Source organism: Malurus melanocephalus, unplaced genomic scaffold, assembly GCF_030028575.1.
Source record: "Malurus melanocephalus ecotype Western Australia unplaced genomic scaffold, MMel_1.1 scaffold_278, whole genome shotgun sequence".
NCBI classification, from domain to species: Eukaryota; Metazoa; Chordata; class Aves; order Passeriformes; family Maluridae; genus Malurus; species Malurus melanocephalus.
The window spans coordinates 509,126-536,760 of record NW_026623510.1 but is presented as its reverse complement, the minus strand read 5'-3'; the positions used below and the strand labels follow the sequence as shown (position 1 = coordinate 536,760).

At 52.8% G+C, this 27,635-nt stretch overlaps 2 protein-coding genes across 4 annotated transcripts in view; both read right to left on the bottom strand.

Moving 5' to 3' along the window:
- Positions 1-6,363: 6,363 nt before the first annotated feature.
- Positions 6,364-13,018, bottom strand: CFAP20 (cilia and flagella associated protein 20). Of its 2 annotated transcripts, XM_057376343.1 has the most exons (6): positions 12,848-13,018; positions 10,499-10,578; positions 9,307-9,418; positions 8,779-8,967; positions 7,541-7,651; positions 6,364-6,658 (listed from the first exon to the last, which is right to left on the bottom strand). In XM_057376343.1, the coding sequence occupies exons 1-6, from the start codon at positions 12,929-12,931 to the stop codon at positions 6,653-6,655; spliced, it is 582 nt and encodes a 193-aa protein (XP_057232326.1). In that variant the 5' UTR covers positions 12,932-13,018; the 3' UTR covers positions 6,364-6,652. The 2 variants fall into 2 exon arrangements, with proteins under 2 accessions (XP_057232326.1, XP_057232325.1); XM_057376342.1 differs by lacking the exon at positions 6,364-6,658 and having other exon boundaries at positions 7,532-7,651.
- Positions 13,019-15,342: 2,324 nt separating this feature from the next.
- Positions 15,343-27,635, bottom strand: part of CSNK2A2 (casein kinase 2 alpha 2) — a 27,054-nt gene continuing 14,761 nt past the window's right edge. Inside the window, exons 5-12 of one of the 2 annotated variants that reach the window (XM_057376328.1) lie at positions 23,943-24,002; positions 21,916-21,999; positions 20,915-21,025; positions 20,603-20,704; positions 20,187-20,287; positions 19,373-19,521; positions 19,085-19,178; positions 15,343-15,785 (exon numbers count right to left, since the gene is read on the bottom strand). In XM_057376328.1, the coding sequence (XP_057232311.1) occupies positions 19,102-19,178; positions 19,373-19,521; positions 20,187-20,287; positions 20,603-20,704; positions 20,915-21,025; positions 21,916-21,999; positions 23,943-24,002 (684 nt within the window). In that variant the 3' untranslated portion in view covers positions 15,343-15,785; positions 19,085-19,101. Of the gene's footprint in view, positions 15,786-17,642; positions 19,179-19,372; positions 19,522-20,186; positions 20,288-20,602; positions 20,705-20,914; positions 21,026-21,915; positions 22,000-23,942; positions 24,003-27,635 lie in introns of those variants that run through there. The other variant, XM_057376327.1, reaches the window with a different exon arrangement.

The following is a 27,635-nucleotide window of genomic DNA, read 5'->3' as shown; positions in this document are numbered from 1 at the left end:
GAGCTGTGGTTCTGTTGTCCTTCCTGCCACGGGGGTGTCCTGGGAGAGATTGGACAGATTTCGTGATAACGGGGCTTGTCTGGGGGGCCACCCTGCCTGGCATCTCCAGGGGACCGGGTGGCATGCTGGGGAACGTGGGGAAGGGGCCGGCATGGCCAGTGATGTCCCTGCAGCAGTCCCTGCCCCGGGGCTGCCACTTTGCAGGGGGGTCAGCTAAAGCAGCCCCTCCACCCCCACTCGTGGACAGAGCAGCCTTTCAGCAGCTCCCGTGGCAGTGACAAGGGCCTGGCTGGGAACACAGGGTGCCTTGTTCTCCCCCAGCCAGCACCGCACTTGAGCCCCGGGCGGCCGCCTCCCTTCCCCGGGCAGGGGCGGCAGCAGCTGGGGGACCCTCCTGGAGCCACTTCACAGGGTCCTTGGGCTCCCTGTCCCCACGCGGCCCTGGCGAGTTTCCTGGGGGGAAGGGGTGGCCATATCCTGTCTCACCATTGCTGTCTCGGCAGGGGAAGGCAAGAGGAGTCAGGACTGCTGCAGAGATCAGGGAAATTATCATGGGAGTGGGAAAGATTAGACTTCACGGGTAGGAAACTGGCTTTATCTGGGGAAAAATGTTGCTCAGCCATTAATGGGAAGAAAAACCCAACCACAGAGGCGGTGATGGAGGTAGTGGTGTCCCTGCCTCTGCTGGTGATGTGATGATGACAGGGGTGGCAGCCAGAGCCAGGTTTGCTTGAGCTGCAGGTGCAGCCCTGGGGTGGGCAGGAGAGGCCTGGCACAGTTGCTGCACTGGTGGGGAGGCTGGTTGTGCTGTGCTGGGCGAGGGGGTTGTGTGAGCCTGACCCATCCCTGTGGGGATGATCCTATGGAACTGGGGAATGTCCCCATGAGGGAATCTACTCCAGCCAGCATCCTTCCTTCCTCCAGCCTCCCTTGCAGCAGGACCAGCACTGTGCCAGCACCTGTGCCCTGCCTCTTTCCTCTGGGCACCTGTCTTGGTGCGCCCCTGACCTGCTCCCCTTGCCCTGGTGCTCCAGCTGCTCCTCTGCCCTCATTCCCTCTCACCAGCCCTGGTGGGAGGGTTCCCCCATTTCATGGATGAGGAGATGGAGCCTTTGTGCTTCCCCCATCCTTCCCCCTCCCCAGGGCCCAGAGCTGCTGGCTCAGTTCCCAACTGCTACAACCACTTCCCAGCACTGAATTACCCCGAGCTGCCCGGCCACTCGTCAGCCACTAATTACTGTAAAAGGGAAGGACTGATGCTGGCTCTCACCCTGCTTTCCTGGTGCTGGGGGGGAACCCTGTGGCCTGAGTCACCCATCCCCTGCCCCAGCTTCCAGCCCTGCCCACACTGGGCAGTGATTTCCAGCCATGAGCCGATTCCCTGGAAAACACGCTTGGCTCCAACTCAGCACATCGCTGCAGCCAAGCGAGAAGTCAAAATCAGGAACAGAAAAACCCTGAGGAATTGGGGGGGTGGGTGGAAAAAGGTCTCCAAGTGGATCAGGACTGTTGTATTCCATCAGCCAGGCCGTGCTGGGTCACATTCCTTGGCTTTTAACTTCTTTCAGTTCGGTTTTGCCCAGATTTGTGCTTGCAGGAGTTTTCTCCAGAGCTGAGGGAGGACCCAGACCTCTGCTGGGCCAGGAGCCCTGCCATGGGRCAGCCTGACACACCAGCTTGCCCTGAACTGGGGCCAGACTGGCACCAGGAGCTGCCAAAAGCCATGAACCTGGCCAAAAGGCGAGGCAGAAGGAAAGCACGGGCGGGATTCACTGTCCCCACCCCCACAGAGACTGCTCCAGAGGCCAGCGCAGATGCATTTCCCACGGCAGATGCATTTCCCACACTGGATGCACTTCCTGGGGCAGATGCATTTCCGACAACAGATGTATTTCCCACGGCAGCAGTGCTTCCCTTCTCTCCTGGGGGTACAGAGGCCTTGACGGGGTGCAGGGCTGAGACCCCAAAGCCTGGTGCCTGGAAAGATCCCTGACTCGCAAGGAAAGCCAGAGCTGGACAAGGATGCCCAAGGTCAGATGCTCGTGGTATCCCTACCATGGCAGGGGAGGGGCCTCTCTGCTGATTCAAGATGCGACAGGGGCTGGGAGCAATTCCCCAGGGAATTAGGGATGCTGGGAGCAGAGGCCTTGGCTGCCACGCTCGGTGAGCTGGGACATCACTTCCCACCCCCCTCCTGCTTTWCCCCGGATGCTGCAGCAGGGCCGGTGCCAGGAGCCCAGGGCCATCTGGAAAYGCTCATGGACAGCAGGCAGGGACCCTGCTGGAGACAAAGCCCAGCATTTCWGCAGCGCCCAGGCTCTGCTGGACGCTCCAGGGCTGCCCTGCATGCCCATAGCAGGGTCAGCTCACCACTGGGCACCCACAAGTGTGAGACTCCAGGGAGGGCAGGCAGGCACCTGCCGTAAGGGGCAGGGTTTGGGGAGCGTGGGGAAGTGTGAGTCGGGCTGARCCTGACTGCACCGCACTGCCCTGCCAGGATCCACTCCCAGCAGGCAGCTCCCTGCTCCCAAAAATAGATTGGAGAAGCCTGACCTGGAAAAGACACTGGGAGCTCAGTGTCCCCCGGGGTGGCCACTGAGGTGCCAGGGTGGCTGCTGGGGTGTGGATGAGGGAGTGACCAAGATTGGYAGGGGCTCTCTGCCTGATTTGCACCATCTCAGGAGAATCCTCCTCTTCCTCTGCAAGCCAGGGCAGATCCCCTGTGCAGCGCTGAGGAAAGGACCCGGAAAACACAGAGGAAGCCAGGCTCRGTGCAGAGGAAGAACTGGGGCTGGGATACAGCAAGCAGCGACCGGCCAGCTCAAGGTCGGAGGAAACAATGCTGGGGATGGAGGGAAGGGCCGCGGGGCCCTGGGAGGGGTTGAACCTGCTGCTTGTGCACGCTGCAGGCAGGGCGGAGGCTCGGGGAGGGGTCGGTGCCAGCACAGCCCTGCTGTCGGTGGGAAGTATCCCCCAACCACACTAAGCTCGGCACTGTGTGGGGCTCATGCCCCTCTCCTCCCCACACATCCACCAGGCAGCCCCCAGCCTGCTYCCCGGGGTGCTGGGACCCCTCATCTCACAGAAAGTCATKTCTGGAGCTGCAGGGGCAACACATSAGGGTGTTGGTGAYGGTGAAGCAGATGGGCTGCAGSTCTSCTTCAGCACAACTTGGCATCCATCATCTTCTCACCTCTAGCGGCTACAAAGCTTTCCCCATTGCAGCCCAGGGTAGCTCTCAGGGTGCGCAACWGCTCCCTCAACCAAATAAAATCTTGCTTGGGTGGTCCCATTCTGCAGCCTGCCAGGGGAAGCTGTCACCCCTCTCCTGCAGGTGCCAGCGGGGCAGAAAGACTCTTGCAGGCAAAATGGCCAAAGTCCCCAGTACCGTCACTCAGTTTTCCTGGGCGGTGGAGTGGTAAAACTCAAAATAAATATTTCCCTTGCCTCCAGTACTGCCTGCCCCACAGCTGCAGAGGATTAATGTCATCCTGGAGGTGTAATCCCTCTATAAAGATGACAACATTTGGCCCAAGACATCCAGGGAGATGCAGAATGGACAAGGAGCAGAGTTTGGCCCAGATTTTTTGGATTCCTGCTTATCACCTCCGTAATCACAGCTTTGTGCTTCTGTGTCAGGACCCACRTGGTAGGAAGGTGACAAAGTGCAAGGGGACAAGTACAGGTGGGGACAGAAGCCTGTACCAGTGTCCTGCCACTTTGCTGGGCTGGACACTCACCCAGGATTCTTCCACCCCAACAGCAAACAGAGAAAGCTTTCCAGGAAAACGCCRTCCCTGCTTGCCCTGCCAGCGGCTGCCACCTGCCCAGGCACAGCCACCTGGCCCAGCCCTGGCTCGCACCACACAGTGACTGCCAGCTCCTCCAGCCAGAGCCTGGCCCAGCCCAGGGAGGGTCCCTTGCTCTGAGGTGCTGCAGCCTGTGCACTCACCGCATTGCAGCACCCCAGCTTTCAAAGGGAAGYTTTGCCTTTGATGTAGAAAGCAGCTCCCAGCACTGAGGTCCTGATTAAAGTGCCCAAGGGCAGGACCTTGCCCCAGCCAATGGAAGATGAAGGTGAAAAGCTGGTGGAGGGAAGGAAAATTCATCTTTGGGTGAGCCCTGCTCTGCACCAGGTTGAAACCAGGGCCCCCTGCACAGAAAGATTCCTTTCTCTCCCACTAGACATGAGCAACAAGGATTTAYGCAGGAAGGAAGGAGCAGGCCACCCACAGAAAGGTGAATGAGGAGATGTTTAAGATCTTTTCTCCACAGGCTGCCTGCACTGAACCAGGACRCCCGTGTGCCCACCCCTCATACCCAGCTGGGGCTGCCCCAGGAGCAGGCAGACAGCAGCCATCCATGACTCCCATCTCTGCAGCCACCTCCTTCCTGCATTCCTCCACTCCTTCCATGTAGGAGGATGCTGAATCCCAGCCAGGTCAAGAGCCATAACCAAWGCATTAAGAAGCTGGGTGCTCCACCACAGTTTTGCTCATGTACATTTAGGAAATAGCTGCTGACAGRATGCCTCTGACATTCTGGCCCATCTGCAAGCAGCATCCTCTTCTCTCAAAGGGAGAGCATCCAACTTCACCCACCTTGAGAGAGATGGTTAAAGTTTTAATGGGAGAGAGGGATAAGAAGAGCAGGATTTTGGAAGAAAACTAAATCACCAAGGGTCTGGCCCTAAAGGAAGAGCCAGTATCCGATGATGCTCCACTTTGTGCACTAAGTAAACAGGAAGATTCAGTATTTTGTTTTGTATTAAAAAATACACAGAAGGTCCATATGGATGTAAGGGTTTGTGGCTGTGAGTTTATTCCAGCAAATCCGCTGGCACAGCTCCTAGAGGTCGGGCAGGAATTGGCAGCAGGGCCCATCTGATCTCTGCAGAGTCAGCCAGCTTGGGGCCCAGGGGAGCCCAGCCCCTCTTAATGCATTAAGGCTGGTCACTCAGGGTCAGCTCAACTCCTCAAGGACAAGGGGCAACTTCAGCACAGGCTCCAGCAGGGCAGGAAAAGGCAGCAGCAGCTCCTGCTGAGTGTTCAKCTGCTGAAGATTGCCAAAAACACATGGTGCTGAGCAAGGGCTTGCAGGAAAGGATGCACATTTTACCCTGCTGGGGTCTGATGGATCCGCTCAGCAGCTCCYCCAGCTCTGGCAAGCTTTGCAAACGTGGAGAAAGCCTCRCTGTGGACTTCATTAAGGCCAACCCTTGGCACCTGATCCAGKGCGATTCCACTTAACAAATGAAGTCCAGCCAAGCCTTGACATATGTCAATGCAAGATGGATGGTGCTTTCTCACCCCTTGGATGGGCTTCTTAGAGCTACCAAGCTGTTCAGCTGCTATAGGAATTGCAGGAAGCCTTTTGCAGGTGCAATCCAGCCCCACGAGGCAGCACTGCCTGTTCAAAGCTCAGCAGCTCTAAAGGTGCAAGTGAGGCAGTTCCATTGCAGGTGTCCTGAGAGCTTTGACACAGAGGTGCAGAGAGGGGATGCACGAGCATGCCAAACCTTTAAACCACGTGGTGGCCAGGATTAAATCTAGAATCTAAGGCAGATGTCACCAGGCTCTCCTCCTCCTGGGAGGGACCAGCTTTGTTCTATTAGAGCCGTAACGAAAGTGCAATCTTCCCCATTCCCTGCACAGCCCAGGGAAGAATCAGTCCCAGCCTTTKGTACCTGCCCTCCAGAGTATCCATGGGGCCTTGGCCCTGGGGAGGAAAGGCATCAGCTACTCCCAGACTCACCCCATTACTGATGGAGTCTTCAGCCTCCCCTTCACAAGCCCTTTTACAACAAAGGCACATTGGTTTGAGGCAGGGAAGGGCAGCTTCWGCACAGGAACAGACTTCCGCTCCTGTTAATGCTGCTTTGCTAAACCTCCCCTTTGATCCCTGGGGAAAGGGACAATTTGGCAGCTGGAAGACTATTGTGTGCCTCTGTAAGCAGCTGCTAAAGGCATGGCTGAGAGCTGGAGTGAGTTGGTGACTTCACAGACTACAGAACTGTGCCCTAACAGGCAGGTACGCCTAACTTATCACTGCTGGGRAAAGTGGCTTCAAGGAAGAAGGGAATGAAAAACCCACTTCCATGAATAGCATGAGTTTTTATCATAGTACCACAAGCTTCATGGATTGGAGACTGAKTCTGTCTTCTCTGTGGAAACTTCACTAATTTTCCTCTTTCCAGATTGCTGTTCGTGTCTGTGCTATCCCTTAAACAGTGARGGTGCCAAAAAAAGTCAAGTTCATAGGCAAATTCTAACATCTGGGTTCTCAAAGGAATTCTTCGGCACTTTATGAACCACTAAAATGTGCAAGTTAAGAATACATCAAAAGAGGAAGAAGACAGAAGCATCTTTACAGAGCCAAATGTTTAATAACTTTTCAAGAACAAGTATTACATCCATATTTAGAGCATATATAAGAGATGGAAAACAAGGAAATAAAAAATAAAATTGCTAGATACACTTAACTCCGTAATTCCTGCTGAATCCCTTCTTTGGAGGCCCAGTGGCCACTTTGAGCAAGACAAGACTGGGTACCAGGCCACCTGCAGTGTTTAGGCTCAGCACTTTAGGAACAGCCAGGAAAACTCTGACTCTGTACAATTTGCACGCCAACAACATCTCTTCCCAATGTGGTGTTATGGCTGGACAGAGCAGGGAGAAGAAAGGAGACACTTACAAGACTTGGCAGCACAACACAACGGTACTGGGAGGGCTCCAAGCACTCCCCAGACACCTCTGTGAGGCTGCTACAGCCCAGAAGGCAGTGACAAGTTCCCCAGAGGTGTTAGCCACAGTTAACAGTGCCGTCTACCTCCCATTACAATCAGCCCCCAATGTCCTCCCTCAGCAGCTTGAAATTTTGCCCAGGAATCCTCTCTGCTAAATGTCTGCATTGGGGCAGCCTGGCCCTGGCAAAGAAGGTRCTTCCTCACAAGCCTCATAATTGCTGCATGTTGCTCAATATTTCCCAGTATGCCAGCATGTTCACTCCTCTGCCATCACTGCAGGAGCAGAGCTTGGCATGTCCTGTGGGGCAGCTACGGTGTCTCTTTCCCCTCTCATGGCACCACTGTACTCGGCAGGGAAAAGATCAGAGGGAACTCATTTTGGGCTAGAGGGACACAAACAGCATCTCTCCTGGAAGATAAATGTGGAGCTGCAGCTGCTCTGAAGAGCAAAGTTGCTGAGCTGAGTCATGGATGAAAGCTCTGGAGAGATGCCGGAAGGCTGCAACTGCTCAGAGTCCTTCAACACAAGGAGGACGTGGGGGGCAGCTGAACAGCTCACCCTGCTCCTAGATGGGAATGACAATTTCCATGTGTTTTGGCAGGATACCKACCCAACAAGGCACCCCAGACAGACTGCTCACCCTGGCAACAGAGAGGGTGCTCCCTGGCTGGTGGCCAAAGCTGGCAAGAGCTCTGCTGCCAGAAGAAACTCCGGGTTGTGAAGCAGCAGGAGGAGGAAGAGGAATGCTAGTCKGGCTCACTGTTCTCCCACCCTCCTTCCCACATCTAGCTCACCTTGGTCTTGTTCTGGACAGGCAGATACAGCTTGAACTCAGCAGGGAGCTCATCCTCTGAGTACAGCCGATCAGAGAAATACACCCGGCGGATGCGACAGTTGGCGTGGATCTGAGAGTCAAAACAAAGARTCAGTCCATTTTCCATGTGCTCTTTCCACATCCAGCTTTGCTGTCATGCAGTCACATGGATTCTTCGGCTCAGCTGGAGATCAGCAGCTGGAGATCTACCTCACTGCCTTGCTTTGAATCTGACAGGGCATCAGAGAAATGTTGGCCTGTGCCCTCTGCTTTGCATTAGATGCTCTCTGCAGTGATGAACACTCACTCAAAAGATTTAGCAAGGCTCTGGCATCTCTGCCAACTGAGATATGCCTTAGTTGCTAMGGGGATTCTCTGCCGTGAACTCACCTCTTCTTTGCTGGTATCAGCATTTGCAACAACACCCACAGCCTCAGCCTGCTGCATTTTTAACACGCCCACTTCAGGGCCTCCCTGAGGTCAGGAATGAGCCTGTCCAGTCTGTTCTGCCTCCACTATCAGCTGACAGCAAAAGAGTTGCTCTGGTCCCCCTCATGAGTATATGAGAAGGCAGACAACTCCCAGCTGACTGCCTGCACCTCAGGGCAACCCTGCAAGGAACTGCAGCACTCCCCTCACACTAARGAACAGGCACGCTCCACACACAGACATTCCTCAAAATAACACACACCACTGCACACTGTGAACATGACTCCCTAGCATATGGAACAAGTTCCACGTCCTCAGCAGGAACAAACACTGCATCAGCTCTGTTACAAGGGACTCTGTTTACTCTGTTACTGAAGGCAGAGTGACTCCACTACCATTAGGAAACCAGCTTGAGCCAGGGATACRAATGGTCTGTACGCCCTGGATCTTTCCTATTCAGGCTCCCATTCAGCCAGCCGCTGTCAGGCCTATCTGGACAGTAAAGTCAGCACACAGCTGAATTCCAGCAGACATCCACCTTCATGACRTGCCACAGGGAACTGCAACTCTCACTCTAACGAACAGTCAGCCAGAGAAACAAGGTGGAAATGGGCTCCTTCATCCCAGTCTAGTCAAGTAAAGTGAGGCCTCAGTCAGATCTTTGCTCCCCTTCCACAGTGCTCTACAAAGAGCACCCAGGGCTAAACCCAGACTCCCACCCTGCTGTCCCAGGCAGCAGGAACATCACCAGCTGTTGGTTTCCTGGGGCAGGCCATGCCTGCTCCTCACCTGCACTCTCAGGGTCTCGATGTAGTTGGTGCCGTAGGCGCGGCGCGTGAAGTCAGACAGGTTGAACTGGATCTGGTTCCAGCCRTCGTCCAGCCGCATGGGCATGGTGCAGATGAAGGGCTTCACCCGAGTCGTGCTCTGGTAGTTGCTCGCCCGGAAACGCCGACGGACGTTCTTATCATCCAGCACCTGGGCAAGGAAGGCAGGCTGCTCACCCTGGTGCCAGGGACTCTGAGTCCCCAGGACAGCATTACCCGTCTCCAAGAGGGCTCTCTACTCCCACCCCTCCATTCCGCAGCAGAAGTCATTTAACACAGGAAACAGACCCATTTTCAGGAATAGCAACGACGTATTTGTGAGCTGACTGATGCCCCCATACCAGAAGACCTGACACACCACATGGCCAAGAAAGCAAAACTGTTTTGGGGATCACTCACTGCCTGGGACAAGTTCCAACACAAGACTGCAGGCTCTCTGGCGCCTTCCTCAGTGTTCCCTGGAGGGGCCTCCCCACTGCACACTCCTCACCTGCACTTCAAAAGTGAAGTATTTTTTCAGGTTCTTGATGATCATCACTAGGAAAGGTAGTTTGATGCCCAGGGTCTTCTTTGGGTCAGCAGGGCACGTGATGTACGTGGTACTGAGAGGTGAGAGAAAAGCACTTTAGAATCTCACACAGCACAAAGTGCACAGCCCGAGGCAACCCAAGTCTCTCCCTTGGCCCAGTGCAGCCTCGGAGGACAGGCAGAAATGGGTAACWGTGATCTTAAGATCTCAGCAACAACCAGGGCTTTCTGTAACAGGAGGGAGAGTTTCAGAGGCAGCTGCAGGCAGAAAAAGATAAAAGAATGCATCTAAAAACACAGTTTTCTCACCCAGGGCATGAAACACCTTCCTGGACAGTTTYATCTCCCAATCTGAAGGCCATGTCAGTGCTGTTTCTTAACACAACCTCCTCCTACCCTTGAGGGCTGAACAGGTAGAGCCCCCAGAGCACAGCAGAGGCCCTGTGTGCTCTATATGGCTGGGAAAACAGAGGTCACGAGCCCTAGAAGTACACGTCACGCCTGGCAAGTTCTGTATCAACACTTCTTGGAGGAAGAGAAGCGTTGGCTCAGTCTGTMTGCAGGAGAGGAGTCTCCACTGCCCTTATAAGGAGCGCCCTGCTCTGAATCAGCCCTGGAGAAGCCTTGGAGACTYTGAGCCCGCTCTCGGAGCTGGCGTCTGTCTCCCGGGGCGATGGAGACGAGGTTGCTAAGAGAAGCTCCGTAAGCAACTCCCCTCATAAATCTCCCTTTGATCTTCCTGCTGTAGGGAGAGCAGCTGTCACGTGAGGAGAACAGGCCCAAGACAATAGAAGATGCAGYAKACAGTGCTGCTTTTTCAGTAACTGRYGGTGCTGAGTGGGGCTTGGTATTAAATACTGCRCTTTTTTCCCTTCAAGTGATAATAAGGAAATATAATGGGATTTTATTTTTTATCCCTTAGCCCCAGTGACAATGACAGAGAGGGCTCTACAAGTACATCCAGGGAARGGCACAGTACAGTGCCACAGAGGAGTATCAGTGATCTGACCCCAGACTCTTCAATTTATTGACAAAGACACTGCCATCACATTGCAGTAGAGTTAGAAGATGATGTCTGCTAGGCACTGACATCTTTCACTCTGCTCCAGGGCAGAGTATCCCCCTCCCGAGCAGCAGMAGAAGCCTTCTCCTACCTGACATTTGTTCCTTCAATCTCCAGCACCAGTGACTGAATGTCATTGTCCGTGATTCGCTTGATGTGACCATTGCGCACCTGGAACAAAAGTRGGGCAGACGGCACAGACTTTACTTGAGAGGGAAAAAAAGGGCACACACAGCTCCATTAAGAGAAGGGAAAAGACCCCAGGAGGACCCATTATATTCACTTGGCTCCTACTCTCCTGGACCTCATAGTTTACAAGGCTTTGATCAGTGCCCCAGAATGCCAGGACTCCAAGCAACAGTTTGCAGTCCAGCATGCTGCACGTACATCAAGTGCAAGACTTCCATMTATCAAAATACGCTACAGTGAACACAGGGGACTCAAGCCTCATGTCAGAGGCCCAAATAAACAAACATAAAAGAGCAAGAATCAAACTTGAGTAGAAGAAAGTGGTAAAAACATGGACAAACAATACAGGGGAGCCACCAGCCAGCCACTGGTTACCAAAGGGACTAATTCTGTACTGCTGGGCATGGCTGATTGCCCCTGGGGAAGAGCTGGACACTCACACACACTCTTGCACAATCACACATGCACTCTTGCACATTCTGACACACTCTGGCACACTCACACACTCCTACATACTCCACCTGCACAAGCAGTGCACATCCTACTATGGCCGAAAAATAAATTGTTTTTCCTCATGTCACAAAAGCTTGAGATACTCCCTAAGAGCTAAAAAAAGAAATCACAGCCTGCTGGTTCTTTTTGCAAAGCTATGAAAGTCTACATTAGGACAGCTAGGAACCSAGTAATCTAGGGCAGGCACCTAGAACAAGGGAGAATGACAAATACTGTTTCCAGTTCTCACCAAAATGACAGGGGCATTTCATGCACTGCTAAAGAGAGCAGGGCAATCCTCACAACAAGCACATCCAGGCTGGCTGCGCTTCTTCAGGACAGGAAGAGGGACTAYTGCAAGAATATGGCAGCTGAAAGGACCACTGCTGACATCCACTCTGCAAGCAGAGCTCCTGCTGGCCACTCATGGGCCACACACTCATAATATTATCAACCTGCAGGATAATTCAGGTGGGAAGGTGCCTCAGGAGGTCTCCAGTCCAACCTCTACCTCCAAGMAGGGTCAGCCCAGCCTGATCATGGCTTATCCAGTCTGGCAATACACTACATCCCTTTGTCTAAGAGTCTTTAATGTGTCCCGTCCTTGCAGCATCCAAGCTGTTGATCCTTTTCTGAAGTCACGAATATTTGTGCAAAGCACAGACACGCACACAGGCAGTGTGAGGCATCCCAGYTCTGCACAGAGCTACATGGGTACCCCACTGGTGGGAAAACAGGATGGGTTTGTGCTTCTGTCCCCCATCTCACAACTTGTAAATGCTCACACGAGCGCTCTCAAACACCACTGTTGCCTGGACTGCCTTGGAGGCTTTTGTTCTTGCTGAAACCACAAGAAATTCAACTAAGGCTGAAGCACACGTAACCAAATACAATTTGTAGCCTTGGTCTCAGAGGGCATAACAAGCATTTTACAGAATCACTAAAACAAGGCTTGGTTTGTAAGAGGGCAAGCAGCACAGCTCAACATCTCCAAACATCCCGAGGAGGGCTCCTTGATGCAAGATACCCGGGAGAAGGCACCAGGCTCTCAGCAGAACCACTCCAAAAGTGGTTCACAGAGGGTGAAACAAGGTATTGAGACACTCAGGATTTCTCCTACGCCCTACAAACCGCCATACAGCCCACCTTAGCACGACTTTGGCAAGCCCGTTTGAAAGGTGGGTCATGCACCAGAGGAAAGCCCCATCTCAGCCCCACCAGAGGCCAAGGGGCCTTGGGCATCCCGCTGCCTATGGCCAGTGCTGGACACTTCCAGAGCTTCCCACAGTGCTGCAGCTTCTGCCCGCAAATAATATTCATAAAACTTTCCCCTCAGAAACACCCCGGCGGCCCCAGCACACCGCCCAGGGAGGGTCCCGGTAACCAGTTCCCGAGAGATCCCGGCGTTCCCGGAGGTCCCGGTAACCAGTTCCCGAGAGATCCCGGTATCCCGTTGGTGGGGGTCCCGGTAACCAGTTCCCGAGGGATCCCGGCGTACCGGGGGTCCCGGTAACCAGTTCCCGAGGGATCCCGGCGTACCGGGGGTCCCGGTAACCAGTTCCCGAGGGATCCCGGCGTACCGGGGATCCCGGTAACCCGGCCGCTGCAGCTCCGGCCCGGACGGGCGGCCGGGAGCGGCCCCACAGGTGTCCGCAGCGCTCGGGGGGTTCCCCGCGGCCCCGGGCCTGCCCCGTGAGGCTGAACCGAGCGGCCGCGCCGCTCCCCGATCCGCGCCGCTTTCCGGCACCCCCCGCCTCACCTTCTTGTCCCAGATCTGGAGCGGTTTGCTGCCGATGCTGTAGAGCACCGAGAGGAAGCCGCTCTGGAAGGTGTTCTTGAACATGCCGGGGCCGGGCGGGCCGGGCCGGGCCGCGGCCGCCGCTCTGCCAGSACACGGCGGATCCCTCCGCGGCGCGCCGCCGCCGTCACCGAGGAACTACTTTGGGCGGCCCCGGATCCACTTCCCGGGTGACGGAGTTGTGGGAGCGCTGCCATGGCAACCGCGCCGCCGGCTCCGGCCTCTTCCTCCCTCATGGAGCTGAGCCCGCTCCGAGCCGTGCCCGCTCCAAGCCGTGCCCGCTCCAAGCCGTGCCCGCTCCGAGCCGTGCCCGCTCCGAGCCGTGCCCGCTCCAAGCCATGCCCGCTCCGAGCCGTGCCCGCTCCGAGCCGTGCCCGCTCCGCTGCGCTCCGTGTCACATTCCCCGAACGCCGGACGCCTCCAAAGCATCTCAGTTCTCCGCCTGCAATGTACGACCCTCGGTTCAAAGGGGACGCCGTGATTCGCTTTTCCCAATAAGTGTTTTTTTTATCCCTGGAGTGTTTCTCAGCCTCTTCCCTCCCAGGGGTTCCCTGTGCTGGTTTTGCAAGACTGGAGCGTTTGAATGGTGTTTGCTCTGCTTTCTTGCTTCCTTGAGCCTCACTCACTCCCTGGGAACCTCCTGTGTCCTCTTGCTCCTCCAAGCCAGGCAGGGATAGGAAACAGAACCTTGGCAATATTGCGGGGTGTTGATGTACACCTTTACAGGTGTGAGAATGTCTTTGAGCACAGACAGGGCCTTGGCACAGCTGAAGAGGCTTAACAGGAACAGCTTAAGCTAGAAATTACATTTCTAAACTGGCATATATTACGTTTCTTCCAGCTGTTATAAATGYCTGTTTTCATCATCTATTTTCAATGTACAGACACTAAACAGCATAAAAATTACCATTCTGCACTAGCTTTATGGTTCTTCAGGTTAATTCCAGGCCTCTGTCCCTAACTGATGCCCCATCCAAATCCCAGCAATGTTGTCTGCTAGTTGTGCTTGTCCCAAGGGCACAGTCCCTTGCAGCACCCCRGTTAGCAGCACTTTCTTTCTTTCCTTCACAATTCCTCACACAACCAAGTGGAGCACACAAAAAGCAAGACATTAGTTAGAACTTATCAGTTATATTTAGTCAGCGGGTTAGAGTACACTTTAWATGGCACGATGAAATAACTTGTTCCCTTAATCAGATGGTAGGAGACAACTGGGACAAATATCCAGCTGCCGTTCCTGAACAGCCGGCTCACTCACACGCTCTCCACTTACCACTTTAATGTCATGTTTTGCTGCACACAGAAATAGGTTGTGGTTTCAAATTGTCCCTATTTCTCAATTAATTTTAATAAAATGTAGTACTCCATAGCCCCTCCTTCTTCCCCGGGCGTATGTGGGCTAGAGGAGAGGGCAGAGACAGAGAACTACGTAAATCATTAACTCTTATTAATAATCAAGGCTGGCATTTGGGAAGAGGGCTCTGAGGGATGTATTTCAGAGACTCACAACCTGATGTTATCCACCTGGAAGATCGCTAGGAAGATGTTGGCATGTTACCTCACCCCTGCTTCCAATTCCCAGGGTGTACAGGGATTAGATTTGGTGGAGCAGGTGGAGGAAAAGACCCATCCTAAGAGAATAATTTGGTACAAGAAGTGAGCAGAGGTTGCCTGCTCCAGAAATAACTGCCCATTAAAGCATTTCCTTCCCTTCACAGTTCTCAGCAATCTGATGCCTTCAGAGGAATGAGATTTTCAGGAAGTTTCTGAAATGTTGCTCCTCTGAGGTGTCACATTGCTGGGTGCAGTTACAAGACTAAAATGTAGCAGGTCTCTCCAAGCCTGYGCTTGCCTTGGAGCACATGGTCCAGGTTCATGGCCTGGGAAATCCTAACCCAGGCCAYTGCTCTCTTGGCTGAGGCTGGAGAGCAGATGCCCAGGGCTGGGCCAGCTCCAAGGACAGTGCTTGGACCAATAAAACCAGCACCAGAATCAGTCAGTTCCTTTGTGAGCCAAAAGCCTTCACTACATGGCAAAATCAACAAAATAATGACCCCTGCGAGGAGTGTGGGATCCCGGGATTTGTCCAGATGACTCCAGCTGACTCTTGCAGCCTGGATTTTCCTGCCAGGAGCAGAACTGGATGAAGGGCAGCTGTGATGGGAAACCAAAATGAAAATTGGGCAGGAGGTCCATAACCACCACATGCAAGGAGAGGCAAGGCCCAAACACTCAGGCAGGCACCTTCAGAAGAGTGTGGGGGCCCAAGGAGGGACACTGCCAAAGGAGAAACTGCCCCAAAGGTGGCAAGTGGGTCCTTGCTTCTGGCCAGAAACTTTGTACAACGATTTCCTCCTGCTCTCCCCATCCAGCCTATCCTAGCAGGGCATGGGGAACAGCTCACTCTGCCAGCACTCTACAGCTCCCTCCCCACTGAATACTCCTCCTTGCACGCTTCTTTTAAAACTTTTATTCAACAATATAGAATTCTTTTAATTATAGTATAGAACTGTCCATCATGATACTACATCCCCTGTGACCCCCATGTCCTGGAAGAGACAGGCACAAGCTGGCTAACCATGGTCCATCAGAGGTTGGGAGGGAACAGCCGGAACGGAGGAAGGAACGACTAACCAACAACTGCTTTGCACACCCYTCACATTTCCACACTTTCTGGGTCAGGAAGAGCTCAACAAAGAAACAGAGGCAGAAGAACCTTTAACACTCGGAGGGAAGGGCTGCGGTCATAGCGAGGCGAGTGCCGTCCAGCCAGGCGTGTGCCCCGCTCTGAGCCCTGCCCGCGCCGCGCAGTCCGCCCGCCGTCACTCTACCGCGCCGATAGGACGTTTGATTTGGTTCTCATTCTGCTTATGGAAAATTGGGAGCAACAGCATCGGACCTGAGGAGAGATGGGAGGAGGGAAGTGAGCGTCATGGAGCACTGCCAGCTCAACTCAGAGCTCCTCCAGTGCCGTGATGAGGAGATGGCAGGGCACGCTGCCCCGGATCTGCCACCCCAACCCCAGCCAGGCCCAGGCACACCCTCCATGGCCCTCTGGATGTGGGGACAGCAGGGGAATCTCAGCCTGCTTTGGAAGGGGAGAGAAAGGAAGGCAGGGCCAAGCAATGTAAGGGAGAGATGCAGGCCAGCAAAGCAGAACTTTCATGGACAGCCAGTAATAAGTTCAGACTTTTTTTTCCATGATCTACTGTTTTGTTTTCCTCCACTACCAAAACCACCTCCCAGAATTCCACTAAAAGTTCCCATCATGGCCAGGCATGGACAAGCTGGCAAAGCTGCTTTTTGCATCCATTTCCTTCTGCATCCCTCAGTGGCTACTGGCGCTCTGTTTTGAGCCTTTCCTCTCACAAGGCCAGGAACATGCACTAGGACTCTCCTRGCTTTCTCCAGGAAAAAGCAAATGAAGATGCACGTTCTCCAGTCCACTTAACTTCTTTGGGACACAACACTCTTCCCCAGCTCCTGGCTGTCCCTACAGGCAGGAGAACACTTTGCTAAGGTCCAGAGGAGAGAAGGGTTTCCTGCTCTGAGTGCTGGAAGAGCCACTGGCTGCAGAGATAAACTGGTGCAAGCTGCAGTTGAATGCTCCCACTGCCCTGGCACCATACCTTCCTCGCTCCCAGACTGCTCTTGCTCAGCTGCTGTGTCCCTCCAGGATCAATCTGTCACTGCTCATCCTGCCCTGGAGCTGGGGTAGGCATGTGGGGAKATAAGGGGCAGGTTGTTCCAGCCTCTCTGCTTACTGCAGCCAGGGAAGAGCAACTCTGTTCCTCTGCTGGAGAGTACCAGGAAAGAATTCCTGATTCAGGTTTACAGAACCAATACTTCCCGAAGCACCACCTTGAAACTCTGCCATCAGGTTCGGACATTGTCAAGTGCTCATATGCAGTACGCTCACATACAGTGATCAACAGTGTTCACCTATCAAAGCTCCCCCATTCAACCCATTTTTCTTCTCACCTCTTCTGCCTTGCCCCTCCAGAAGTTGGGAATGCCAACACACAAGAGCTGGAAAACAGACAAGCTTCTCTCATAGGAACTTGGACAGGTCATGAGAAACATCCACTTACTTCTCAATGAAGCAATTCAATAAGATATTTAAAATCAGTTCAAAACTTGATATTAAACCCCAAACAAACCCTGCTGGTAGTGACATGCCCCTGCCCCTCAGGCCAGGCAGCCACGAGGGTGTGCAGATGGGAGAAGAGAAGGCTCAGGACACTCCTCTCTGCAGGGGAGCAAAAGTCAGTGAGGCCCTGCAGGACGGCAACAAGCACAGGCTGCTYCTCAGCCTGGACACCCAGAACTGTCCCTGTGTCCCTGGGTGGGAGGAAGGAGCTACACCTTGCACAGCACATCTTCAGACAAAGGCATCCAACCAGGCTGAGAGCATATGACTGTGGGGATATGACATGTGCAGAATCCTGATTTCCAGCCATTACTGCCAGGTAATGGGAAAGCAAGGTCTGTCCCTCAGGCAGTGCCTGTTTGAGGCCAGTGGASCACAAGAGCTGACCCCCATGCTGTGCCCAAACCCTCACACCTCCTCTGCAGCCCCGTGGCTGAGGAGACAATCTGCCGCAGTGAAACTCTCAGGGCTGAACAGCAGGAAGAACTGCAACCAAAGACTGAGTGAGAGATCCCAAAAAAACAGACAAGAGGGGCTGGAAGAGCCAACCTACCCTCCTGGAGGAGACAAGACCTCCAGCTTTCAGGCCTTCTGGCTATCCCATAGATTTGAGACGGCAGACRTTCAGACGTATAGATATTTATTGGTTTCAGTGAATTATACAAATGGATTGACCTGCTGTCGATGCCAATAGAACTTTATTGGAATATGGAATGTAAACAGATGTTTCAAATAGAAACATTGCAACCTTATAAAAAATTAACTATTTCAACAATGCCGCAGAAGGAAATTCTGTGTTTAGGTGCTGGTGGGAAAACACTATCTCCAGCGTCTAGGTTTGAGTGTCACCAGAACCACTTGATGAAGTTACACACAGAACAAGTAGAGGAGGCAACTGTGAATTGTGGGGCTATAAAGCCATYGAGGGATCTGATGAAAGAACCCATAAGACGAACCCCCCACCCCCCAACAGGATCGGCACCCCAGAATTCAACAAATGGCTGACTTTGTTAAAACRCTGCGTGGGATCCCAAGGCCTGGATCAGTAGCTGCACAGCCCCCGCCCCGACGCCGCTGTTTGTTGATCCTCCCCCCTCCCTGTGCTCTCCTCCCTGGCCTCCTCTCCACTCCTCCATCCTGCGGTGCTGGATTGAACCGCTCCAGAGCTGTGCTCTGGCACAAGTCTGCGTCTGGCACGAATTCTCATGGGAGCCACGTCATGAGGTACGTGGTTGCACACCTATCACAAGAAATCTTGCAACACTGACTTTCCTGAGCTCGGTGGGAAAGTCTGGATAAGTCCCTCCCCTCTCCTGCCACAAGAGCAGCCCTCACATTCACAAGTTTCCAAAGCAGGTCTATTGAGTTTCTTCTCAGAGCGAGCCTTTGTCAAACACACTGGAAGGGGGCTCTCCTCTCCCCAGCAACTCGGATCAGTGCCTTCATTTTAATGCTCCAAACCAATCCCGAGATGCTGCTGGGTTAGTGGGTTGTTTTTTGTTGAACTCCCCCTCCCTCCCCCCCAACCACCCCGGCATTCACAATTGAAACTGGAATTCAAGGGCCAAATTCAAGCCCAGAGTGAGCAGTAAAAACTTGGACCTCAAAACAGAGTTGCACCTGCTGACCCCCAGCCTGAATTTGGTTCATTCAGAGTCTACAAGTCAGAAAGGCAAGTTTAGAAAGAGGCATGCTAAGGGCTGATGGTGGAACGACCAATTTGTCCCCACCAGCGTGGTGGGGAAGGCTGGACTGAGAAGGAAGAGAAGGATCCATAGAGATGTGAACCAGAATCAGTTTTGTGGAGCCCTGGGGATATCACTACGTATTTAGCTCTTGCAAGACCATTTGCCCAGGGCTTTGGTACCACAGGGTTAGAGTTACATTAACCACAACCACCAGAGAGGAACTGAGGTTTAAGACCCCCCCCAAGGTTAGATTTCTGCCGAGTATAAAGGGGAGGGGAAGAAGGGGGGGGGGTCCTTGGTTCTTTTCCCTTCACTGTGTGACCGAAGGTTTTGCTTTTATTTGTAAACATCTTGAATTACCCGTCGTTTTCCAGTCCTCATCGTGCTGTTGTCATGCCACTGGAGAGCACAGCATTTTCTGAGCTGGGCTGGGACTGCTCCTTCACCACTGGATCTGCAGGGGACAGACCAGGCAGGAAGAGGAAACTGTATTTAATAATGCAGAAGCTCCACCCAGGCAAATCCTTCCAGAGAAACRGCCCTCAAAATCCACAGAGCTGCTAAGGCTTTTACAGAGTGGGGAGCCAAAATTTTCCCTCACAAACCACAACTCCATCCCTGCTGGCCCCAGCTACTCCACAGACTCACAGAAATAGGGGTGATCCATTGCCTCCTTGGCAGTCAGCCTCTGTTGATGGTCATATCGCAGCAGCTTGTCCAGGAGGTCAAGGACTTCAGGACTGACCAGGTGTCTGTTCTCACTGTGGATGAAGTTCTCCCARCGCTTCCGGGAATGCCTGCAAAGGGACCAGCTGTCATTGAATATGTCCCATGGGAATCACCTGCCACCAGCCACATCTGACATAAATGGCTGTGATGAACACTGCCCAYAGCTCTTCCTTGCACAAGCTACTGYCCAGCAAACACCAAAGGTGGAAAATCCTCTTCTTTCTGCACAGTTGTATGGATCTCCTGTGCCAGGAAAGGCACAATACTGCACATTCCCTTCTGTCTACAGGGACTAGACAACAGCATGTGGCAGGCAGGATGACACCCTTAGGACCAGAACTGCTCTGGCTTGCGAGCCAGCCACACAGAAGTTGTCCTTGCTATTCCAYCCATTCCTCTAGTCCTTTTCAGGAACCTCAACTGGAAGACTCTGAACCACTGAGCCCACACTTAACTGCAGTGTCTACACCTCCACTTTAAGGATGTGAACAAGCAGGAGAGAGAAGAAATAGGGCATGGCTCATGGATCAAGGGAGGGACAAAAGGAAAGRGCCTACATTTCAGTGACCTCCTGAGATAACATGAGCACCTAGACGTCAGGCCTGCAAGCAGCACTGTTACCCAGAACATTGAGCCAGCCTTTGCTGAGAGTGCCTCAAGAGTGCAGACATCAACTTATCTCCCTCTCTGTGCTTACAAGGGAAAAAAGGCAGCATTTCACTTTTCCACTTACTGGCCCAGGATGTCGTTGAAGTGCGGGTCCAGTTCTATGTGGTACTTCTTGAGATACCCATACAGCTCATCTGTGCCCAGGACCTTTGCGATGCGGACCAGCTGGAACAAAAGGCACRTTCAGAGAGCAGAAGGGCAGCCCACCACTCTTTTGCAGAGGCAGAGCTGCCCAAATGTAAGAGCCCTCCTTCTGGAAACATCMCAGATGGAAGGAGTATCTCCCTTGAAACTTGCTTTTGCAACATGCACAGAAAACAAGTTTCCTGCASAAGGCAACAACATCACAGATGGCTTAACCAAACATGTAGCAGCATCCTCCCAGCCTGGCAGTCCCATCCCCAAAACCTCCCCACTGTACACACAGAGATGAACTGGGGACAAACTTTCACAAAATAAGCCAGGTAGCAATGTCTTTACTTGGTCATAATTGTCCTGGCCGTGGAAGAAGGGCTCCTTTCGGAAGATCATGCTTGCCAGCATACAGCCTAAACTCCACATGTCTAAGCTGTAGTCATACATCTGAGGGAGAAAAGGAGAAGCTGTCAGAAAAGGCACACTCACCACAGCCTGGTTCCCCACCAGCACAGGCAGCCTCAGTCTTTGCACTTCACAGCCAGCCTCTCTCCAACCCAGGCAATGCCCTGACAGGCARAACCAGACAACCCAAAGGTGGCTAAAGTGCAGCCACAAGTGTTATCACTGGATAGCAAGGAGTAGACAGACTCTTACTTGGTAGTCCACAAGGAGCTCTGGTCCTTTGAAGTACCTAGAGGCCACACGGACATTGTATTCCTGAGCTGGGTGGTAGAATTCGGCCAGACCCCAGTCTATGAGCCGCAGCTGAACAAGAATAGAGACACAGAGTCATCAGCCAGGTGAAGCCATGTTAGCCCAACCTCAATCCCTTGATGCAAGTGTGGAGCCCAGGGTAGAGGGAGGCCCTCTGTGTTCAGATGCTCTCAGCAGTTCTCTGATCAGGTTCTTCCCTTTCCCCTAACACCAGCTGGTGGTGCAAAGCCCAGCTTAGAGAGCACGTCTGCCTTCTCAGTCTGAGCACAGTTATTGCTGGGCAGCTGGCTCTTTACCAGCACCACCAGATCCTTGAGCACCAGGGAACAGGCAAAAGTCTTATCCCGCTGTTTAAAAGGGCTGGGCTGAAGATAGTGTTGCCCCCAGATTTCACCTGGGGACTGAGAGCAGAAAATGGGGTAGGAGTGGCTCAGCACATCCTGCAAGGCAGACCATCTCCACAGCTGGAGGATGGACAACCTGCTTACTGAAGGACAGTGGGTCCAGTGAGAGACTCCCCTCTTTATAAAGCCTTGCCTTGCCTGTACAGCCACTGCTGACTGACAGAGGGACCTGTGGAGCAGCATTTAGGCCCCTGATATGGAGTCCAGGTCCCTGGGGCAGGTACACACAGCACCCAATAGGATACAAGTACCATGGCRGGGTGGGGAAGCTCTCTGAGCTGCCCTTTTCCATGGCAGTGAGCTGGGGACAAAGAGTGGTGGTCTAAACAGCACTCCCCARCAGTGAGGAAGCCATGGATGCCCACTGTGGTGCTCCCCTGTGGGACTTTAACTATYTCCTGTGCTGGCACAGGTGGAGGGCAGCCAGTAAAGAAAGGTTAGAGGGGTATGTGCAGMTGCCAGGGCTGTGGGTACAGAGGCAGCAGGTTTCAAGTTTCCCTGGCAAAACCCTGTTTGTAAGGCCTGGTGTCACAGTACCTTTTTCTGTTGGTGGTCTATCATGACGTTGTGGGGTTTGACATCCCTGTGCATGATTCCCATGCTGTGACAGTAATCCAGGGCCTGGCAGACACACACACACACACACACATTAGACATGGCTGTGATCATGGGCACAGCATTATCAATATAACAGTACTGAGCTAGAAGCAAAAGTTCACAAAAGTGCCACAACCCTGGCACATGAAACTGGCAGTTTCAGCTCTTCTGCTGCATGTGATGGATGAAGTGACAAGTTGGCAACAAGACTGTACGGACCTTATGCCCTACTGCACTCACAGGTCCTGTTACTGTGYTCCCTGCACAGTTGTTAAAGAACACAGCACAGAGAGCTGTCTCACCTGGTGACAAGCCCAGTGCTCCAACCTGGTTAGCACTGTGCTTCCTAGGTCACGCTCTCTTCCCTAGAAAGGGGATGATTCCTACATGCATGCAGTTTTATGGCCTTCCACTTGTGTCCCAAAACACACTCAGGCTGGAAAGGCACCTCTGTCCTGCTGATTTAAGCCAAATTGCACTAAGAAAAGGCAAGTGATAGCACATGAGGGAGAGCRAAGCTGCTTCAAGCTTGTCGGCAGGAGCACACATAAGCTCCCCAGCTCCATGACCTTGCACCACTTGCACCCTCAACGCAGCTGTTCCCTTAAGCAAGAGGGTGAGAATGTTGTTTTCTCATCTCCAAGGGGAGGGAGATCCATCCATCAACATCTATCAGATGCTATGAGATCTCCAGCAGCACGGAAAGAGGGTACAGCCTGCAGTCATTCAATATCCAAGACATCAGTGCCAGGGAAGCAACGCCGTCCTTGGGCCCGTGCCACAGTGGGAAGCAAGGAGGCAACAGCTTCCATCCCAGTGAGGGCTCAGAGAACACCCCTGCAGTAACACGGCCTCACAGCCCACAGGACTCACAGCAAACCATGCTCCTGGATCTCCAGCACAGGAGATCTGTAACAGGCTGCACAAGCTGCTTCCAGGCATGAAGCTCTTCTAGTGTCCTGTGTTGCCAAGGCTCAAGGATCMTCTAAACCTCAGCACCCCTCCCATCTTAATCCCAGGCTGCCTCAGGCTCACTCCAATCTCCGGTAGGAAGGTCCTTCCCTTGCAGTGGGCGAGCTTGGGGATGCAGAGAAGATAGCCTGCCTTGGGCCCACTACATCTGTTTCAGGAAGTCTCCTGCAGTCATCATGTCCTGGAGCACGAAGGGCTTTCCTAGCCTGTCCCACTCATTTCCAGAAGTGTGGGAACTGCCAAATGGCAGCCCAGAAGTGCCAAGACTCTGCTAGGAACTGACACAGCCAAGCTGCAGGTACAGCAGGTCAGCACAGAACAGCCTGGGTTTGGCCAAACCTGGCAGCTCTCCCTCGTGCCCTGCTGCCTCCTCTGTGCTGCAGCTGGAGACCCCCAAGAGCCAGGGAAGCACATCCCACAGACCTGCCATGGCTCCTTGAGGGAATTACCATGGGGAAGTGCAAGCTCGTTAAAGAAGATGTTTAGGGCACTCCTCACCTTTCATCAGAGRGGCAAGGAAAGTTTTGACTGGGACAGCTAAACTAGTGGGCAGAATTCACCTTCTGGGRCTGCAATTGAATACTGCTGCAAAGGAAAGCCTGGAGCCAGCAATTCCTCTCTTCCACTCTCCCTAGCATTATAGCTCCCCAGCCCTGCCTCAAGGAGCTTTTCCTGGATTTGGCTGTTTTCCTGATTTTCCTCACAGCAGCCCAGTGATGCAAGAGACACAGAGAGACCAAGCACAGCTCTACCTGGTGACTAACACAAATATTTCAGGGAATCACACTCTTTGGAGGTGACCAAAAGCCCCCAGTTTGGTTGCAATACCTCACAGCAACAAGCCAGGTAACCAATCTCTTCCCAAACCTTCCCAGGTGGATTTTGTGCTGAACACAAGAGAAGTAACCTTTTAGCAGCACTGTCCCATGAGTCCCACTACTGCCACTCTCATTCTTGGTCTCCCCAGCCAGACTATCATGTGCAATGCCACTCACCTTAAGCAGCTCATACATATAAAACCGAATATCAAAGTCTGTCAGGATCTGGTACAGTTGCTGAAAGAGATTTGGGGAGGGAGGAAAAAAAAAAGGAGAGAAAAAATAAATACTCCATATTTGGATTAGTATAATTTCCTGCACCCCACCTGCCTCCAATCACTGACCCCATTCCAGATTCTCTACAAATGCTACCATTCCCGAGGGCTCTCCTGGTGTCAGACCTGCCAAGAAATCTAGGAAGGATGCAAGAGCTGCTGTGAAATGCTACTGGCATCATTTTCCCACAACTTTCCAGCTGGAGATAGGCAGGCTGTCTGACCAAGGAGATGGAGCAAAAGCTCTGGAGTAGGCACAGACAATTCTTTCTGTTGTCAAGTCACTGTGATGACYTTGCATGCCAGCACTGACAACAGCATTCAGAGCAGGCAGGCTGAGAACACATGAAATAGTGCCCAGGTGTTTGGGGTGTGGCAGAGAGGGGAAAACACCAATTTAAAGGAGCATGGGGTTGAGAAGCACAAAGAGGAGAGCCAGCCTTTGAGCCACAGAGGCTGCCCTCTATCCCAGGATAAAGGCTAATCCAAAGCAAGAGCACAGAAATGCTTGTGGGGCCAAGGAGACACAGCTCAGAGTTGTGGGGACGCGCTCAATACCAGCATGTGTTCACCACTCTGCTCTCCTGTGTCCKTCTGCGGCTGCTCATGTGGAAGTGACAGAGCTCCAGGGGGCACTTTAACCTGCCCTGTGCCAGCACCACCATCACTGGGGAGCTCAKCATCCTGCTGCTCCCACACCAGGTCACAGCTGACCCCCAAAATTTGCCTTCTGCTCTGTATCTGCCACTGGCAGCAGTGTCAGCCCAACCTTGTTGAGCTGCTCTCTCTCCCAGGGAAAGCAAGGCAAGATGCCAGGGCAGGGCAAGGAAGGACACTCACAGGGCAGCAGTGGGACCAGACCTGTCTGCCCTTTCTTACAAACAAGGATCATCTCATAGCTCGGACAAATCACCAATTGCATCAGCACTAGAGCCCGCTGTCCATCATAGGCACCACTTGGCAGCTTCAGGAAAAATCCCAGAGCAAGGGATTGAAATTCACATTCCAAAAAAGCAGCTCTGGCCCTGGATCCCCTCCAGGCCCATGCTGAGATCCTCAGGTTCCTGCCTTACTTAGGGCCACCTCCAAACAGCAGCCCTCCCTCCCTCACCAGCCCCAACACTGCTCTCAAAAATCATTCGACAACATACAAGTGTCACTTACACACACAKAGCTCTAATAGCCTCCAGGACACAACTGCATTGTATTCTCGTGAGCTGGGATGATCCTAACGCTTTGGAGCAACCCACTGAAGCAGACAAGTGAGCAGGGAGCAAAAAAGACATAGCCACAAGCTACAGAGCCACAGCAGGCATGGATTTCCTGACTTGTGCACAACTGATGCAGGACACAGGGCCAGCAGAGGACAGCTGAGTCCTTCCAGAAGTCTGTTTAATTGGCTTGCTGTGTAACAAACACTGTAAGAAATGTGTAAAATATGTCTTTCTGGCATTCACTGCCCTGTTCAATTCCACCTGGCAACATCAGTGCACCTGGGGAAGAAGAGCAGGAAAGGCAGTGGAAGTACAAGACTAGACCTCATTTTCCCTATTCCCTGGCTCTCTGCCTTTTGCTGCCTGTAAGTGGAAAGTAGATGGAAGAGAGGTCACCAATGTCTTTCTCTCAGACCTGCAGTGCTGTTTCTTCTCTGACTCATGGCCTTCACCACTGGCTATGATATGCCCCAACACTGTTGGGCAAACAGCATTGAACAGATTTCCCCAGAAGAGCTGCCTGTGAAACTCAGCCTGTCTGATCTCTGTCAGTGCCAAGGCCAGCAGTGTGGCCAGCAGTGCCCACTCTGCCCACCACAGGGAACAGTCCCTGCAGGAGCCTGCTCAGGGTAGGCAGGCAGTGAATACAGACAGCTTTGAAGGACAGAGACTAGGTATTCACTGCAAGTGGGTCCTGCATAGCAGCTRCCTCAAGTAGGYTTTGATAMTRGGCTCCAAATCCCCTTTGCCCASCCTAGCAGRGCAGAACACACACCTTTGCTGACAYGSCCCATRCTCTGCTCTCACATCTGTCTCTGTGGAGTAGGATTATCAGAAACATCACTCTGGGGATCGCTCAGACCCAGCTCAAACATCTGCTCAGCACTCAGGATCCCACGAGGCCTCAGAGACCTGGGCTGGTCTCCTYTCTCCATACAGAGCACTAGGAAAGGCCAAACCCACCCACAGGCAACCACTACCCCTCTGCAGCTTTTGGTGATATGTGGCACACATCACATAACCAATCATAAACGAATCCCGTTAGTGCCCGAGGAGCCAGAGATGCTGTCCCCACCGTGGGGCTGACAGGAGTTAAATGCTTATTCCTCTCCCTTGAGTGAGCAACACAGCTGGCTACGTGCAGGAAGCAGCATCTGCAGAGCAACAGGGTGGCTGCGAGGAGAGACACTGCTTTGGGGTGCAGRGCAGCAGCAGCAAAAGAAAACAGTTCCCAAAGCATCCCAGCCTTGGCAGCCACACAAGGGAGGAGAATCTTTTATACTTCTGTATTGCTTATGCAGAGCAACAACCATTTTTTAAACAAACCTTGGATGTACAAAGATAAAACCCATGAGCACATTTCCCTCACAGCAATTTGGCCTGAAAATTCACCAAAGCGCAGGTGAAGTGGAAGATGTGACTCAAAAGCACATTGTACCCACAACTCCAGCAGGCTGAACATCCTGAAGCAACCTTCCATTGCTCACCTTTCTTGCCCATCTYGTCTTCAGCTCCAAACCTGCTAGTGTTTTTTAAGAATTAAATAGCAAGCCCATCCCAGAACTGCTCCTTGAGATTCTCTGCYCCCTTCCTTCCTAAGGGATTTGCCTCTTTGGGGCAATGAAAGGCACAGTACCAGGTGTGCTTACAAAATATAGGACAGCTGACAATGGCTGAAGTACAGGCGTCTCATTTCTAGTTTGAAACCAATTAGCAAAAGRCATTTAATTTTGCTGATGGTTCCTCAATTGCATGTGGCTCTGCAGTGCAGCTTTCATTTAAGGCAAATTACTGTGGRGAGATTGAATGCTCTCAGATGACAAGTAATGCAGCAGGTCTGAAGAGAAACACTAACCCTGTACCCAAGCTGCTGTCCTCACACAGCAGAATACACATCCAGTCTGGCTCCAGCTCATCCTCCCGGCRAGTACAGTGCTGTCACTTCCACAARGGACCCAGACAGGTAAYTTAAGRAAATGTAATCAGCTGTGGGCAGGTATCACCTAAGTCTCCTGTTTATACTGTAATTTAAAAATAGTGAAATAAAAGCTTGTGCTTCTGATCTGGGATCATCCACAGCCAAGGTTTAGACCCCACAGAAGTGCAGCTTCTGCCCAGCCACAGAGGAAACCCAGCAGCCACTTGCATAGGTGCACTGACATGAACAGTGATCTGCCATTTGAACATGCAAAGGGGTCAAAGAATTGACGTCAAGCAAAAAACAATTGTTAAAGGAAAGGAACTTCCAGAAGGGAGACAACTGAGCAGACATTCAAGTTTGTGAGTAACTACTGCCAACAGGACAGAGAAAAAGTAAATTCTGTGAATTGGTTGGCAACCACCTGCTGCCTGCAAAACGTGTCAGCAGGAGCTAAGGCCTC